The sequence below is a fragment of the Anser anser genome (assembly GCF_964211835.1).
Source record: "Anser anser genome assembly, chromosome: 8".
In the NCBI taxonomy this organism is placed as follows: domain Eukaryota; kingdom Metazoa; phylum Chordata; class Aves; order Anseriformes; family Anatidae; genus Anser; species Anser anser.
The window spans coordinates 22777913-22794835 of NC_139728.1; the positions used below are offsets into that span (position 1 = coordinate 22777913).

Consider the following 16923-nt stretch of genomic DNA (forward strand, 5'->3'; position numbering starts at 1 on the left):
TTCTTCAGTTCAAGTGTAACTGTAACTCTGTCGGCAAATTTGGATGCACCTGGTTTAGGTGATCTCAGAATATTTTCCTTATCAGCTATACAAACACGCAGGACTCAATGAGCAGCCTTGTTAGCGTTTGGCTTTCACTGCTCAGCCATGCTTGTTAGCTTTCTTTTCCAAAAACCATCAACAGCAAATAAGTCCAGAAAAGCAAACTAGGTGAGTTAAAACTTGGGTCATACATATCACGTGATGCATAATTCCTTATTACCAATACTTCTGGTATTAGGATGCTTTGCTTACTAGTTAGAGTGAGGATTGTTGTAGCAAAAGGAGAAGTTCTTCCATTGGAAAAATGTGCACAAATGATTTCATCAGACTGATAAGAAGCCTCAGAACTTAGGTTAGTATGGTGTTTTTCATAAGGCCCATTGGTGTTATTCAGTGCTGCTCTGGTTATTTAGCACTTCAGAGGATTTTAAATTTGTCCTTACATAATATATTTACTTATTTTTGAAAAATGGAAAGGGACATTGAAAATAATCAGACAAAAAAGTGCATTTTTTAGTTGACCCACAGCTTTTTCCCCTGGAACATCCAACATTTGATGTTATTAACACTTCCCACAAATCTTGTTTTGAGCTCAGGTTTCTTTAGGTTCAAGAATTAAATCTTTTTCATGTCTATCATTATCACAGGACACGTCATATAAATTTATCGACTTATTTAAAAATGAATGAGCTGCTTTACTGTTTGTAAAAGGAAACTATTAATCTTGTAACTCTACAAAGTCAGCTGCTTTCATTTTATTATTTCCTACCTGGTTAGAAAAGAAGCCTGATGGGTAAAGAAAAGGAGAAATAAAATTGAGATCATGGAGAAATAAAATCCAGACCATTTACAGTAGCAATTTCAATTGAGAGCCAATAATCAGTAAAAACTCCTGTGTCTACACAGCTCCATAGCATTCTGCATGCCAGTGAAACTCCTGAGCTAAGAGAGCATGAGTGAAAAGGAAAGTTGCTCACCACTCCAGGAACCTCCTTGTCCTTTCCAGAGTAGCACTGTTGTTCATGTATATTCCGTTCTGTCTCCTAAGAGTAAATTACCTTCGTGATCAAATGTAACAGTTCCAGAATTAGATGTATTGCTTCCCTAGTCTGTTCCCAAAGTTGTCCTGATCTCACCAGCTCTGTCATTGTACACAAGGTTTGGCTTAGCCTAAAGAGAACATTTAAAAAGAGGCACCTGGTCTGATAAGTAGCTTTCTTTTCCGCTGGAGTGTGCAGTGTCTGGCAGAATCCGTTCCTCCTCCATTCATTAGCTGACCCCTATGCATGCGTTTAGTGCATTTCTTTTCTGTATTTTTTTCTGTACTCAGTCATCATGCTCATCTCAGGAGAAGCTGCACCAGCTGCCCTTTCAGCCCACGGCAGATGAACTTCATTTCCTGACAAAGCATTTCAGTACTGAGAGCATCACTGATGAAGAAGGGCGCCATTCTCCAGCCTTGAGACCTCGATCTCGCAGTCTCAGGTGAGCTTCAGGTTATGTTTATTGAATATTTAAGATGTTGGACACAAGTATTGCATTTCCATGTGTGCTTTCAGCTCTAAGAAGAGTAAGAAAAAGTGGTTTTGTTTTTTTTGTTGCATGTTCTTGACTTTACTGAGCATTGACTCCACCTCACCTAATCAGAAAGAAATGTTTTTTTATTTTGCATTTAACACTAAGGATTTGAGTTGCAAAATGGTTAGTGTAGTCTGCTTTGTATCTTCACCATAACTCTGTGAAAATGTGATCCAGAAGCATCACAGACTAAGCCTGTAGGATGTAGATTTCCTTTAGTGAAGTTTCTTCTCAGAATTTTGCTGCAGTCATATAAGGAAGCTATTACAGTCACAGTTAATAACTTTTCCAGCAGTACTTCTAAAAGAGTATGAAAACTGGAGTCGATGAAGTCAAAACCTCAAACAGAATTGCACCCAGAGCAGTGTTGTAATAGCACTGAAAACATTTCTTCTGCATTAGCAGTTGAATAATTTTTACTGTTGCTTCAGAGAATTGGTTCTTCAAAGATAGCAATCCAGTGGTTATTTCTGCAGTTGACTTTTTTCCATACTTAAAAATAGAAGCAACTAGAACCTAATCTTTCACAGAATTACAGAATGATGGAGGTTGGAAAGGACCTCTGGAGGTCTTGTCCGAACCCCTGCTCGGGCAGATTGCCTTAGGCAAAATGTTCAGGGAGCTTTTGAGTATTCCACAAACTCTCTGGGCAAGCTTTGTTCCAGTTCTCTAACAATTATTTGAAAAAAATATATACAAAAATCCACAAGCCATAAGTTTTTTATGTATTTGGTGCTGGACCAAGTAAATAAAAATCAAGGGATGCCTACCTTCCACAGCATCTACATAACCTTTTGTTATGAAACAAAAAGGATTTCTACAAGCAGGGAACAAAGAGGTGAAGTATCCTTTATGCTCCTCATCCACCCTCTGACACTCTCAGGTATCACTTTTAAATCAATGGACACAATTGAGTAGCTGTCAGCTGGAAACACTGAATCAGTGTGCCCAGCTCAGGACTTAGGCTGGGGTTTGTAATAGAAGTCAAATAGTCCAAGACAAAATGCCTGGTGAGTATTGTGTCATGGCAGAGCTGATCCCTCATGATTATTCATAATTATTTGTGTGTTCTAAACTGCAGTGCAGGCTGCATGGTAATTGCATATGGAACTGCTAAGTGCAGTTACACAGTAATCTACAAGAGCAGGTAAGTACTGTAGGTAGAAGTAGCGCACTTAGCCTGTGATCTCTACAAATTGCCATGTAGTAAAAAGAGTAGCTGTATGATTTGTACTAAATTGTTCAAGTCTCTGAACGGTAGTCCTACTTCAGTCTTGCTGCTGTCACTCTTAACGCTATCACTGATCAGTGTAGCTGTGGTAGTACTAATTTGTCGTAGATAAGACAGCTACTATAGGTAGACAACCCATCACTAAAGTATTTATTGTCCTAACACAGACATATTGCTGTTGGAATAATGAAGTATAAAACACTATTCCTAATGCAAGAATGACGTAAACGAAGACATGAAGAGCCTAATTCTGTTTTTTTCTTGTTATTATGAATTATCAGCTTTTTGAGATTTTTTCCTCTGTGAGCCAATTTAAAAGCAGAGTTATCAAGTTTACAATTTGTGACAAGATTAATTCAGCATGTCATATGACTGTGATTAATATTCGTTTCTCGAATGCTTTCTCTAGCTTTCTTGGGTTTTCAGTGTGATAATGGCCAACCCTTTTGGTATTCCAAATTTTAGAGTCAAATTTTTTTTTAAGCTTACTGTTCCTGATTTGTTTTTCATTTTGCTTATTGCTAGTACGGTGATGCTGTGTGACTCCAAAGCACCTTTACTGCTACCAAACATCCATACTGGCCCTTGCACCTCAAAGGAAAATTGCTCCAATTAATTGTATTGGTGTATCAGTGTTTGCATGAGTTAGTACTCTATTTGGCAGGGGGTAGCCGCTGTCAAATGCCGGGACTGTTTGTTGTTGTTGTTGTTTTGTTTGTTTGTTTTGTTTTGTTTTTGAGGGCCTCTGTAACCCCAGAATTTTTCTAGAAGTATCAAATCATCCTTTTATGGTCCTAGCTAGAGTATTGCCTAGATAGAACTTTTCACTAGATAGAACTATGTTCACTTCTTTTAAAACAATCCTGGGCTTTACCTGAAGGAGATCTTTTTTTCCCAGGAGTAAAATGCATGGAGAGTGTGAGAATTCACAAACTTGGCATCATTACTCTTTTTAAGTTAGAGAGGTGCTGCACTCCATCTTTTCCCAGTTCTTTTTACTTGTCATCGTTCAACAGTTGCTAACAAGTGGGAAATGTTGGAGTTAAAAGTCGGGCTGACTAATAAGTCTTTCAACAGCTGCTTTTGTGCATTCACTCTGCCCCCCAATCTGCCTGTTTTCCTTGATCTCATTTCATATTTCAGTGTAATGCTGTCTAGGGAAAAAAGATCGAAGATTGCAGCAGTGAATCTTTATATAGTTGAAGTAGATGAGATCACCCTTAATCAAATGTGCTCCTTCATCAGTTTGTTGGGCAGTGCTGTTTAAATGCAGTCCTCCAGTCTGACTTTCAATGTGCTAGATCCTGCCACTGAGAATATACAGAGACAATTCTTAGAAAATGCCAGTTACTGGGAGAAGCTTCTGACAAAAAGTATCCAAGATGGGAACAAAGATGGGAACAAAGTTGCAACACCACACTGGTGGCCCATACAGTCCATTTTTTGTCTTAAGAATTGATCTTTCAGGATATAAAGTTCTCTCATCTCTGAAGCACCAGCTTGAACCATGTGAGTAATCTGCGTGGTTTCAGCACTTGATGCTGCTGCTTTCACAAAGTGCCCAATGCCACAAGCTACAGAGGAGAAGGCGGTGCTCCACGCAGAGCAGGGGTTCACGCAGCCACTGATTCACCACAGAAAGATAATAGTTTTATATTCCTAAGACTAAGGCATGTATTTCTTACCCAAATGCGTTCTAACTGTGTTAAAGACGATGTTGGCCCATTTGTTTTCTCTCTCAAGACAGTGAATTTTGTGAACTTGAAGTTGTTCAGAGTGGTGATCAGTTTTAAATTTAACTGGGTTTCACTCTGTGTCTTTATGGTCTCCTCTTGGGAGGAAAAGCGGGTATTTTTACTTGACCTCTGTACTGCTTTTTACTTTACTTTATAGTCTTTTCTGTCTAAAGCAGTTCCAGTCTTTGTTGGCATGCACAGAAGAAATGAAAAAAAAAAAGGTTTGGAAAAAAATATGTGTTGGAAAGAGAGCTAGTTGCAGTTCCTGTGTAAGACTGTAGAAAAAAATCATTAGTCCTTGCTTTCAAAGTGATTGAGATTGAAATGTGTTCTCTGTCCCCTAATTTTCACTCTCACCCACCCATCCCTTACACTCATAAGGCACTCCTAGTATAACTAAAGGCTTGTGGAAAACAGTTCTGCAATACAAAAACAGCTGCAAATAGCATTTGTCCCCAGACTAAAGGTAGCTAGAAGCTCAGTGTTTGTAAAATTAATTAAAAAAGAATGATTCAGAAAGTGTGTAAACAATTTCATCCTTTTGCAAGCTCAGAAATGACTTTTCAAAGCGCTCTGTGAGAAAGGTTCTTACTGCTTTGTTTCATCACTCGCCTGTTCCTTAAAAAGACTGATTGCTGTTTATTTTACTTTGCCTCAGTTTTCCTTTTTGCTAACAGCACTAGAATAACTGCCCAGCATGGACTTTCTGTGCTGTTTGGTTTTGGTTATGCAGAAAGAAGGATTCTTGAAAAAACACTGACAAGTAATGTAAAGTTGCACGTTTAACTTTCTGCAGTTTCTTCCTCTGCAGTATAGATTTTCACTCTCAGGAAAACTGTATTTCACAGTTACCATGTGTGTTGTTTAAATTCAGACTCCAGTAGATGATTTCTGCTCTACTGAGTTCAGTTCTCTGTTGCTCCTTGGCTCGTCCAGGAACAGGACTAGGCCCCAAGGCCTAGTTGCTGTGGTCTGTGTGAGGTGCTGAATCAGAGTTTTCTGCTCTGAAGTTCGACCAGCAGATGGGGATTGGCCATATTTGATTCTGCTTTACCTTCTCTCTCTTTTTTTTTTTTTTTTTTTTCAGGGGGACTTTTCTGGCATCTAATATTAATGTAATTTCTTTGAGGACAAATGTTTATATATTTAATTCTTGGGGGAGGATGGAGGCTGGCACTGCTGAGCTTCAGCAAAACATTTATAGTTTCTACTTCATACAACTTCAGCTCTCTAGTTTTACAATTACTTGTTTTTTGTGTCTGGAAATGACAGAAGTATAAGGCCTATGATTTTAATTTTCCTGTGGACATTGGCTTCTATAATATGGTATACATTCATCCTAAATAAACCTCCATGTGGGGTTAAAGCAGAGAGGAGAACAGAGCTTTTAACTTCTCTGCATTTTTCTAGTAAATACAGCTGTCACCGTGAAGGAAAAATACCTATTTATAAACAGCTCAGTTTTATTTAGTCACTGCTCAGCTGGCTTTTTGTAAGATTTAATTTATTAATACACTACTTCTTGAGATAGCTGTCTATTAGCTCTTTTTACTTTCTAGTATCAGATACAGATACGTGAGTTTCGACAAGCTGAAGTCTAGAAGCCTTTGTGGGAGAAAGATGTCACTGGAAGTCTACTACCACATCATTTCATGAAGTGGAGGGAAGGGGAAGAACAGAGTAGTTTTTCATTTTGCTGTTAAGCTTAAGGGGACAGATATTATTCTTCTAATGTCTGCTCTGCTGAAATGAAAAACTCACTGACAATAATAATTTCTTTGACCTACCCATCTACACCAGGAAGAGAGAAGAAGCCTGCTTTTTGTCTTGAAATGTTATGCACGTGCACAGTATGTGTCCTGTTCTACAGAAAAGTATCTGTTCCTTTGTGAGGCTTGAAATGTTAGACTGGTTTTGTACCAAATATGATTTTTTTGTGCTGTGTAGATGTGCGAAGCTTTTGCATTTGAAAAGCTGTCATGCCAATAAAATATATTAGATCTTTTTTTTTTTCCTTAAAAATTCTCTTACATTCTCCATTGGTAGCATTCAGTTATCTGCCCAGTCCTGGTTTGTTTTTTTTTTCTTTTTTTTTTTTTCATCTGGTTATGTCTTCAGTATGCTATAAAATCAGTAATCAGAAGTGCCTGGTAGCCAGCCTTTGGTTAGTTAGTCACTTACCCACATATTTTTTTCTGTAGTTTCCTAGGTTAAAGCTCAACGTTTAAAAAGTTATGGTGCATTATATTATGTTGCACTTCTTGCTGTAGTCAGCTAGACATTTAATTTAACATGTTATTTTAGGTGAATTTTATTTAGAATGACAATTTGAACCTTCATCCTGTGTTCTGTTCTCAGTTGCATGAATGCTCTTTCATTCTAGGTGGTAAAAAATTTAAAATAAAATGAGCGAAAACTGCCAGTGCCCAAGAAGGCTAAGGAATTATAAGAGTTTACTTGCCAGTCAGTAGACTCTTCTACAAAGAAAATAAGAATTGTTTTGTTTCAGAATTGTAAAAAACAAACAAAAACAAAAACAAACAAAACCCACTATCACACTCAAATAATTTTGGCTGTTCTTAAGGAAATACTCCAGCTGCTGGCAGGACAGGTCAAGAAGCATGTCTTCTGTATAGCTATTAACTTCCTATATTTGTACGAATAAAGTGTTTTGAAAGTAAAAGGAAAAAATATTCACGAAAAAATATTCACGTTTTGTTGTAGTGCTAAGACACCAAACACTTAAGCATGCACAAATTTTCGTAAGACTACTTTAGAGTTAAAATGAAATATATATGTGCCTACATAGTTCTGTAGTTAGTATCAAAAGGCTTATGTATCCTTGTAATTTATACCTCACTTAAATCACACAGAGCAACAATTCATTATAGAAAAATAAATTATTTGAGAAATATGTTCACCAAATCTTTAGTTCCCGATGAACTGCCAGTAAAAATGTGTCATGTGCTTGTACCGATGCGTTTAGTCTTGGAGAAAGAAGAAGAAACATAGTTAGCTAGATGTGCAGGGAGATTTGCTCCTAAGTATGACACTTTTTTATATCACCCTTTGAAAGCTCTTACCCTTGCTTTTATTGTCACACATTCTGTGCAAATACAAATGTAAGTTTCTTTATACAGATTTTTTTTCTTTATCAAAGAGGATATATTCTTGTTGAAAAAAATAACAATAAAAATGTGTTTTTACTTGTTATGAGTAACCACTGAACATCCAAGTCAGTTTTTCTCTTGTAATGTGAGTTCAGTGAGACATTTAGTTTGAAGTGCATTTTCCCAAGCTGAGGGATAAACCTTAATAAAAACAAGACACAATCTAATTCATGGAATTCCAGTGCCAGGCATGAAAAAGAGATTGGTGTTGCTATATTCTGTGAGCCAGTGAGTTAAATTTTCTCTGAATTGTAAATATATATTCCCAAAAGAATGCTTTTCCTTTAAATAGGTTAGCGGCAAGGTAGTAACTGTAATGCATTCAGAGTTTAAAATGCATTTATTCCATTTAGAGAGATCCATTTCATCTTTCACAAGAAAGTTTAAAATGTTTGAACTGATTCAAAATAAAATTGCATTTTTTTATATAGAGAGAGAGAAAATATTTTTCGCAATATGTGGTGCTCTTAAAATCATGAAGACAATAATCGTATTATTGGTCCAAATAATTGAAGCTCTTGCTTGTCTTGAATGTTAAAACAACATCACCAGAAAAATGAGATGCTGTAGGCGATCCTGTAGCTGGGGATTATCTGCATTACCTCACTCCGGCTGTCCTCAGTGGTGGAATGAGTCAGAGCATTGCATACCATCAGATGTGATGAAATGAGATGCAACTCTTCTTTAAAAACCACCCAAACAGTGATATAAATGCAGTTTGTCAAGATTTACTGTCCTTTTTGTGTGTGCGTGTGTGTGTGCCTTGAAGTTGCTTGCTAACCTATGCATACGTGCATATGCATCCATGGTGTAACTTGCCCAAGGGAGTGCAGTTCTCATGAAAGTATTCTGTTCCTCCTGCTTGTGGTATTTATATATAAGATTTAGCTGAATAACACTGTTCGTGCATCCCTCCAGTAGCATGGTGTTCTTCAGACAAAGGAAAGCGAGTCTTCTCAAGGTCCTTGTTGCATTTTACTCCGCTCCTTTCCAGCACTAGAGACTCTGGAGGTAATAGGGATTTCTTCCTGTACAGGTCTGCTGCCATTACCGTGGAGGGCAGTAAGAGAACGTGGGCAGTGACAGCACCTTTAACGAATGCACTTTTTTTTTTAAACATGCTAGTGTGTTAGGGCTTGCGTTCAGGGAAATAGGTGGGTTGTCTGCCTGAGTTCTTGTGCAGACAGGAGGGTGAGCAGTTTTCAGATGAGTTAGCTGTCACTTCTAGGGGGCTTTGAACTGCCATTGCTTGGTAAGATTTCCTCTGAAGTTCTACATATAGCCATTACTGAAGGGAAGTCAAAGGGCTACAGTCAGTGTGGCAGTGACCAGCACTGGATTTTTGAGAGTTTTGATGTGATATCTGTAAATGATGATGTACTTTCTTTTCTCCTCTAGCCCGGGTCGCTCCCCAATTTCCTTTGACAGTGAAATAATAATGATGAATCATGTGTACAAAGAAAGGTTTCCAAAGGTAAGGAATCACTTTTTGAATAATGCATTCAATGAACTTGTGAGAATGCTCGGTATTTATTTGTAGTACTTACTGAGAAGGATCTCATGTCTCACCTCTGATTTCCAATTTTTTGTTTGTTTTAAAGCTGAATATTAAAATCTTTGGAATCAAGTTCTGAGAGTTAACATTTCACTGCAATGAACATAGATATTTGTTTATCCCAGAGCTGTCGATACGGTCATTCCTTTCTGCTTTACCACTAGTAAAAATAGATGTTTCTCTGCTGGCAGGATATCGGGGCTTATGCTGAAAGAAATGACGTCTGTCTATTGCTTGGGGCAATGATTTTCAGATTTCATGGTCTTGCCTACAAGTTCTGAGAGCTGCCTTGGATCTTACATCCTTATTGTGGAGACCCAGGGAGGAATGCAGCCTCAGAACCAAGTTATTTTTATAGTCATTTCCATTTTCAAAAAGTGTGTCCTGATTAAATGTTGCTGTTTGTTCTTGTGAACATAATTCTTGCCTATGGTATAATAATTTTATTCTAGACAAAACACCATCATTGTATTTTGGACTATTTTCTAAGTCCAGTGCATTTTGGGATTGAGAATATATTACTTTAGTACCCTACTTGTTCATGTTTAGATTTTGGGATAGTAAAATTTTAAGAATAATTTGTTTATTCTGTACTCTTAGGCCACAGCGCAGATGGAAGAACGGCTGGCTGAGTTTATTGCCTCTAATGCTCCAGAGAACGTGCTGCAATTAGCAGATGGGGTCCTAAGTTTCATCCATCATCAAGTTATTGAGCTGGCCAGAGATTGCCTAGATAAATCACGTGAAGGTCTCATTACTTCTCGGTACTTTTATGAGCTGCAGGAAAACTTGGAGAAACTTCTCCAGGATGTAAGTGCACTCTAGAAGTAGAATATATTACTTTGATTGAAACTTGAAAAAATAAGGCAGAGCTTTGATTTCAGGAGAGGCAGGATGAATTCCAGAGGAAGGGCAGCAGGTGGGGGTATCAGGAGACCTGAGTCGTTGATCTACCATGGGCAGATTTGAGCAAGTCACTTCACCTGTGTACTTCATTTGTACGAAAGTTAAATATGCATATGAGTAAGTCAAAGGCAGTCTTTGCCATTTATGAAAATTGGGTTCATACAGATGAAGGAAATTACTGAACTTTTCTTTCATGTACTTCAAGACTCTGAATGACTTATTAATTACAATAGTGCCTTCAAGGAGTGAAAACACCATAGTTTGTAGTGTTGCTATAAATTTTTCATAAAAGATTTTCTTGAGCTGAACTAATCCAGTTGTGGGGTTGTTTTTTTTTTTTTTACTACTTCGATGTGTTTTGTGGTGTTCAAAGCATTTGAAAATACACAAGGGGGCACAATTTTAATGCGTGCTCAGTATGCTTCAGCTACTCATTAAAATCACTCTTTTCCTTTAAAATAATATTAATTTCAAAAAATCTCTTAGAATTTATGCTATAGCTGTTGTGAAGAGTTGGTGCTATTACTTATTGCTGGGTCCAGACCTCTGTTTGGGATCATCTTCCTAATCCTCTGCTTTGATTTAAGTAGACAGCAAGTTGAAAGTACAAGATTTATAAAGATCACAGGCTCAGATAACAAATATCACTGAGATACCAAGAAACGCAGACCCTGAAATAATTTTTCTGTGATGATTCTTAATCTTTTTAATGAAGATGTGTTTACATGTCGTTGATCAGTTTTCCAGTATGAATTGCACTAGTTTGTGCACCTCTGCCATTCTTTCCAGACATTAGAAAGTGGTAGGTAGATTAAAATACTGTTTTAATATACTACTACTGTATTTAAAAGCTTTGTGAAAACTGCAGAATCTTCCTTTGTTTTATCTAAAGTTTTTAGCTACCACATTTATATGAGTGTGGCTGCAATTTCCCTGATACTTGTTATGCATGGGAAAAAAGAAATTACTCTTGTTTGTTCCTGTGGTGCTAAGCCTGAATGAGGAATGATTTTGACAGATCAAGAGAGGAAGAGAATATATTTCAAGGACCTGCATGGTTGTCTGCCTGTGGCATATCAGTAACCACTGCGGATGCATTTCTATAGTAAAAAATGTGTTTCCTAGTAAAAGTAGAGTTCTTTGGATGCGGTGCGGGAGTTTGACCGTAGCTTCGAGCATACAGGGCTGGAGAAATTGCATCTAGTCAAAGAAATTGTTCAGGATTCATGGTTTTTAAAGGAGGAAAATCTTTCTAGAGTCTGAAAGCGTGGCAGCAGAGCCTTTTTGGACAGCATAAGTAGCACGCAGGCACTGCTGCTGGATCCAGGGCTGGCTGGCGCAGGGGCTGACAGAGGCACGTGAGCACTGCTGCATGTTGCTGACAAGACTTGAAGCTGCTGTGGAGGAGCTGGAAGCAGGGTGCAGGGGCTTCCTGCAGCCAGATGAGCGTGTGTCATTAGGTCCATGTTGTATCTCCAGCATCTGGAAGCAGGGTACCTGTGCACACAAGCTATGAAATAAGGAATCCAGGCACCTTTGGTCAGTGGTCTGTAAGTTGGAAAGCTTTCACTAGAAGTGGACGTGTATGTTTTGCAAAATAGCTTACATTTCAAGGGGTGCAAAGGGTCCACAGAGCATTTTACAGTGTCTTTTAAAGTATCTTCTGATAACAGATCGTTTAAGCTTGAGATTCTCCTGCTCCCAGACTTTTCTCCCTCCTTTGTATGTGGACTGTGATTTATTATACTCTAAGAAATTGAGAGAGTGATAGGTTAGGTCCGGCCACTCCACTCAGCCCTTTCAGGCCTGTCTTCTTGATTGAATTGGTTGATCAGGATTTCAGAGAAGGTGTGGGTCAGGTAAACATGCTTTTTCCTTTCCTCTCCTTTCCCTCAGAACAAGTCCTCAATATACACCTTCTTAAGTGGCCTTTTCCCTTTGGTGCTGTATTCATTATTCTGCTACTCCCAAGCACAGGGGAGAAGGACACCGAACGGTTACTGCGTGAGGTACAGCAGTCATCCCTCTGCTTGCTCAGTAACCGACAGCGGGGCTGCTCTGACCTCTTCCTCCTCAACATCTTCTTCAGGGTGTGGGTGAGAGAAGGGCCTGTTCTCAAGTGTAATTAATTTACTTTAGGAACTAAGGGGGACTAGGGATGATTGAAAGGAAAGCTTGGAGAGACAAAGGAGGCAAAACAGGGCAGGAAGAAGGAGAGAGAAATGAACGCCAGCACAGGAAGGTCCATGATTTCCTTCCATGTCTTTTTTTTTCCTGTGCATATTTTCTTGTCTTTTGGTTATATTCTAATACTTTAAAATCCATCCCCCACACCCCAAGAAACTTTTTTTGAGGACTCACCTAAAACACCAGAAGCTTGGAGTTGAAATTAGAGTATCCCAAACTTAGGGCAGGGTCCTTAGCTGTGATTATCTTGTTAAGGTACCACGCAGAGCAGTACTTTATATAAATAAGACCATCTGGAATCTCAAAAAAAAAAATCTCTTTCACTTGGCCAGTAGTATGGCCTTTGCAGTAGGATATATAGGTTTTGGCCTTTCCAGTAGGATGTATAGTTTTATGCTATATTTTTACAAGATACAGAAAGACTGGGAAGATGATTTATTGGTCACTAAGGAAACAAGCAGCACTGGGCCAGGAACTGGCAGGAATACCCATGGATTTTCATAGAGTTTTACTGTGAAATTCACACAGGAATTTCAAGCCACAGAAAGAAAAAACTATTTAATGTGTTGCAGTTTGAGGCTACTTTATGTTGTAAAAATGTATTCATAAAATAGAGTAATTGGGTATGTAAATAATGAGCTGTTTAAATATACCAAACCACAGAGCTTTTAAAGTTTTTAGATCCTGGCTTTTGTAATAAAATACCAACAAATCTCATTAGTTCTGGCAAATGAGATATTTTCTCGTTTGGAGCGTGAAATATTGTCTTTTAGCCAGAGAAACCTATTGCTTATTGCATCACTGAAATGATCCTGAAGTAAAAATGAATTTAATAGATTTTCTTTATTTTGGAAAGCGTGAACTTGGATGCCACACTTCACATTTAAAGAAAAGATACTGAAAAAATAACAGAAAGTACTTATGAAAAAGAACAGGGCATTTGATTCTTTATCTGTTACCTTAGGGGTTGGGTTAGAGGATGGAACAGGAGCTCAAGCTCCTTTGAAGTAAAAGGTTATAGTCAGTTGTTTACTTGGCTCCATTGACTAAATGACAAAGACAAGGTAAAACTAGCCAAAAGTTGAATGGCTTTTGTGTAGGTTAAGCCAGTTGGAGGTAAGGAAATGAAGAATTACAGGTGTGTTTCTGTGCATGGAACAAAAGCAAAGAGGAGGGAATTAGTATTGTACTATGTTGACTGATACAGCACATTGGAAAATTGATATTCTGATTGGAATTGCTTTCTTAATATGAGCCTGAGCGTAAATTTATTGGTTCTTGGCATTGCAGGTCTATTGTTTTGGTTTCCATCAGTATATTAGCTCAATTACAGTGTTGTGACTTGCATATCCCAGTTATTGGTCCTGCTGAACCCCAGGGGAGGACAGTGATTTTAATTTCATGCCCCAGTAGCTCCAGTTAGTGACGGATGGGTCTTTCAGATAAGGGAATCGGTTTGTAAATTACCCGTTGCTACCTCCTGTACATGTGTCACTGGCAATGTGTGGAGGAATGGCATCAGCCTCTACCCACAACCCCATAGCTTCTCCCTCCTCCCCTCTGGAGGCGGCGGGGGGGGGGGGGGGGGAACCCTGAAATGACACCAGCAACCTTCAGACAAGCATGTCGTCATTGGGAACTGCTAATTAGGTGGCACGCATCATCCCAAGGCACATGGAAGTGGCGGGCAGAGCCGTGCTATATAACCCCGTCTGCTTTCGAGATACTGTCATCGGGACAGATGGTAAACAAGACGTCTGTAGAGATGTCCGGACTATCCTGTGAGGGGAGGAAACAAGAAGAGGCAGTGTTGCTGAGGATCTTGGAAGAGCAGCGCTGTGCAGAGATGATGGCTGAGTGGCTGTTACAAGTTGTGTTTGATTTTTGTAATCCTCTACTCTGCTCTTTTTTTTTTCTTTTCTTTTGCTTTTCTTTCTCATTTGGCAGTCATGGTCTAGCTTTTCGTTTTCAAAACAGACACCTGATTAAGTTAGTTCAATTTTTAAATTATTTGCCTAAATTGCAGAAGATGAGAAAGAGAGAAAGCAAAAGGACTTGATTTAAAAGGATAAGTTTGCTTCAACAGTATAAACAGATGCAATAAATAAAAATATTATTTTTTGCATACTATGTGGGGGAGAAAGAGGACGTTCCAATTGCATGGCTCATATTTCAAATAATACAAAGTTGTTGATGTTTTATTTATTCATGGCAAAGCAGCTAACCCCTGGTGATCTGGAATGGCTTTTCAGCTATGAAAGCATTAATTTCTTTATAGAATTCATATTTTAGCTCGTAAGTTTGGGTAATGCATTAAGGGGCACAGAGTGAATACTAATCACCTTCATTTTCATCATTTTCTATTTTATAATGAGAAAATACTGTTTAGAAAAAAATCTCAACTTATTTCAGTGTTTTCAAAATATTCTTTGTAAGACTTTTATAACCGGGAAGCATCTCTGATACTGTTTGTAGATGATGAACTAGCACTTATGTAGTTTTCTTCAAGGTTAAAATTCTAGCACTACCTTATCACCGCTGAAGTAATGTTTCTTGTTCTGACCTTTGTCAAAATGAGAAATAATAATTTTGTTGGTTTGGTGACAAAATTGGCATATATATAAAAATGCTGCCTTTTTCTAGCTTCTGTGTTTTTATTGTTCTTTTAGGTGACTGACTGTGTTTTGGTTTCTCAACAATATATTTCTTTTTCTTAGATGGTTTAATGAACAATGCTAAATGAACCTTTAAGTTTCTTGCTGCTTGCATTCATGTTGATAAAATATCATTCCTACAAGCAGCTACTGGCTCATTGCCAGTATAAACACATTGGTGAAGTTCAGGACTTTACATTTGTGTCTGTGCTAAAGCCTAATTTTTTGACCTTGGAAAGCAATAGCTCTACTTCATTTCAGAGTTTTTTTCATGTCATTGGAACTATCTTTTATCACCCTATAACGAAATACCATTTTACTTGTGTTCCAGGACTTGTAACAATATTGTTTTTGAGCAAAAAAGAGTAATTTGAAGGGTGGGTGGCTATTGTTGGTCAAATTTGCCCATGTTTCTTACATTACCCATTTTAATGCATTTTTTGTTATAAAAAAGACATCCCTTCTTTGTGCACGCACACACACATTAACCTTGAAGCTAAGCATTGAATTTGTACTGAAGTCCAGTAAATTAAAAAGAGTGGGTGAGAATAAATTCTCTGAATTAGCTTTCTATATGTTCTTTGCTTTGTTTGTGTGCTTGGTACAACAGAGCATTCAATACAATGCTGTAGTTGTTCAGCAGGATTTATGAAATTAAATCAAAAGAAAATAAATTTAGGATTTTCATGAATATGAACGAAAGTAGTACAAATTCCATCTGAAAGCACACCCTAAAAATGTGTAGCTGTTGGTCATTTTCTAGATTTTGGTATCATATGGATGGTAAAATTGGAAGAATCAGTATTCCTGTTTTCATTTTTAAAAAAACAAAAACCACATCATATCTAATGTAACTGATGGGTGATATAATGCAAATAGAGCCTTTGAAATTTCTCTTGCGTGATAAAAACAGTCAGTTGTAATGGCAAAGCTGTATGTAACTTGGTATCCTTGAATGAGCTGAGATTGCAGCCTGACCTGACTCGGCCATGCCTTTGCTGCTGAATTGCAGTTACTGTGTTACTTATTACAATTATTATTGTTACTTATTCCTCTGTGATCAGCATTTGACATATAAAAATGAAGAGTTCACTGCTAGGACCATAATGGGATCCTTTGCTCTCCACAGGCCCACGAGCGATCGGAGAGCTCAGAAGTTGCCTTTGTTACCCAACTTGTGAAGAAGCTGATGATTATTATTGCAAGACCCGCTCGGCTGCTGGAGTGCTTGGTAAGTGCGGTTCTCAGGAGAGCACGCGTGTGATCTGAAGTCTGGTGTGTGTCTGGGGAGATAAGGAACACAAGATCTTCAAGAGAAAACTTTAAATTCTGATGAAAATATTGATGAAAAATAAATAAGTTTTTTTTTTTTTTAAAAAAAAGTCCCGTCTTTTGCATTAATATGGAATTATCTTCGCATTGGAGTGTCAGCTGCAACAGTGGCTAGTTGGGTTTTAGTGTAAAGGTTACGTCTGAGGGGCCAGATGTAGCTTTTGGCATCATTTCATGCAGCATCACACCACCTGATATTCCTCAGGGTGTTAGTAGGTACAGTGAAGAGTGTATAAGTGTATGGTTTGTGTAGACAACATTGTGGTGATTATTGATTATAGAGCTCAGTTCTGTGTCTGTATTTCACGAGGATGCTGAAAAATTGGTGAGAGTGTAGGGAAGAGTCACAAACAATTTTTTTGAGGGCTGGAGGAGGTATCACAAACGTACAGTTGAAATTTGTGAACTAGCAGGATGAAATTCCCTGGCCTGTGTTATGTGAGAGGTACAAGCACACAACGTAGTTGTTTTTTCTGGACATGAAAACGACAGGGAAGCTACATCCAACTGAGACATTACACAAGGTGGCTGA

At 38.1% G+C, this 16923-nt stretch overlaps 1 protein-coding gene across 14 annotated transcripts in view; it reads left to right on the forward strand.

Annotated features, from left to right (window-relative positions):
- MAST2 (microtubule associated serine/threonine kinase 2) overlaps positions 1 to 16923 on the forward strand; it is a 191934-nt gene that overhangs the window by 139356 nt on the left and 35655 nt on the right. For all 14 annotated transcript variants that reach the window (XM_083846905.1, XM_083846911.1, XM_083846912.1 and 11 more), the window contains 4 exons: positions 1373 to 1527; positions 9156 to 9231; positions 9913 to 10122; positions 16189 to 16290. In XM_083846905.1, the coding sequence (XP_083703031.1) occupies positions 1373 to 1527; positions 9156 to 9231; positions 9913 to 10122; positions 16189 to 16290 (543 nt within the window). The remainder of the gene's footprint in view (positions 1 to 1372; positions 1528 to 9155; positions 9232 to 9912; positions 10123 to 16188; positions 16291 to 16923) is intronic.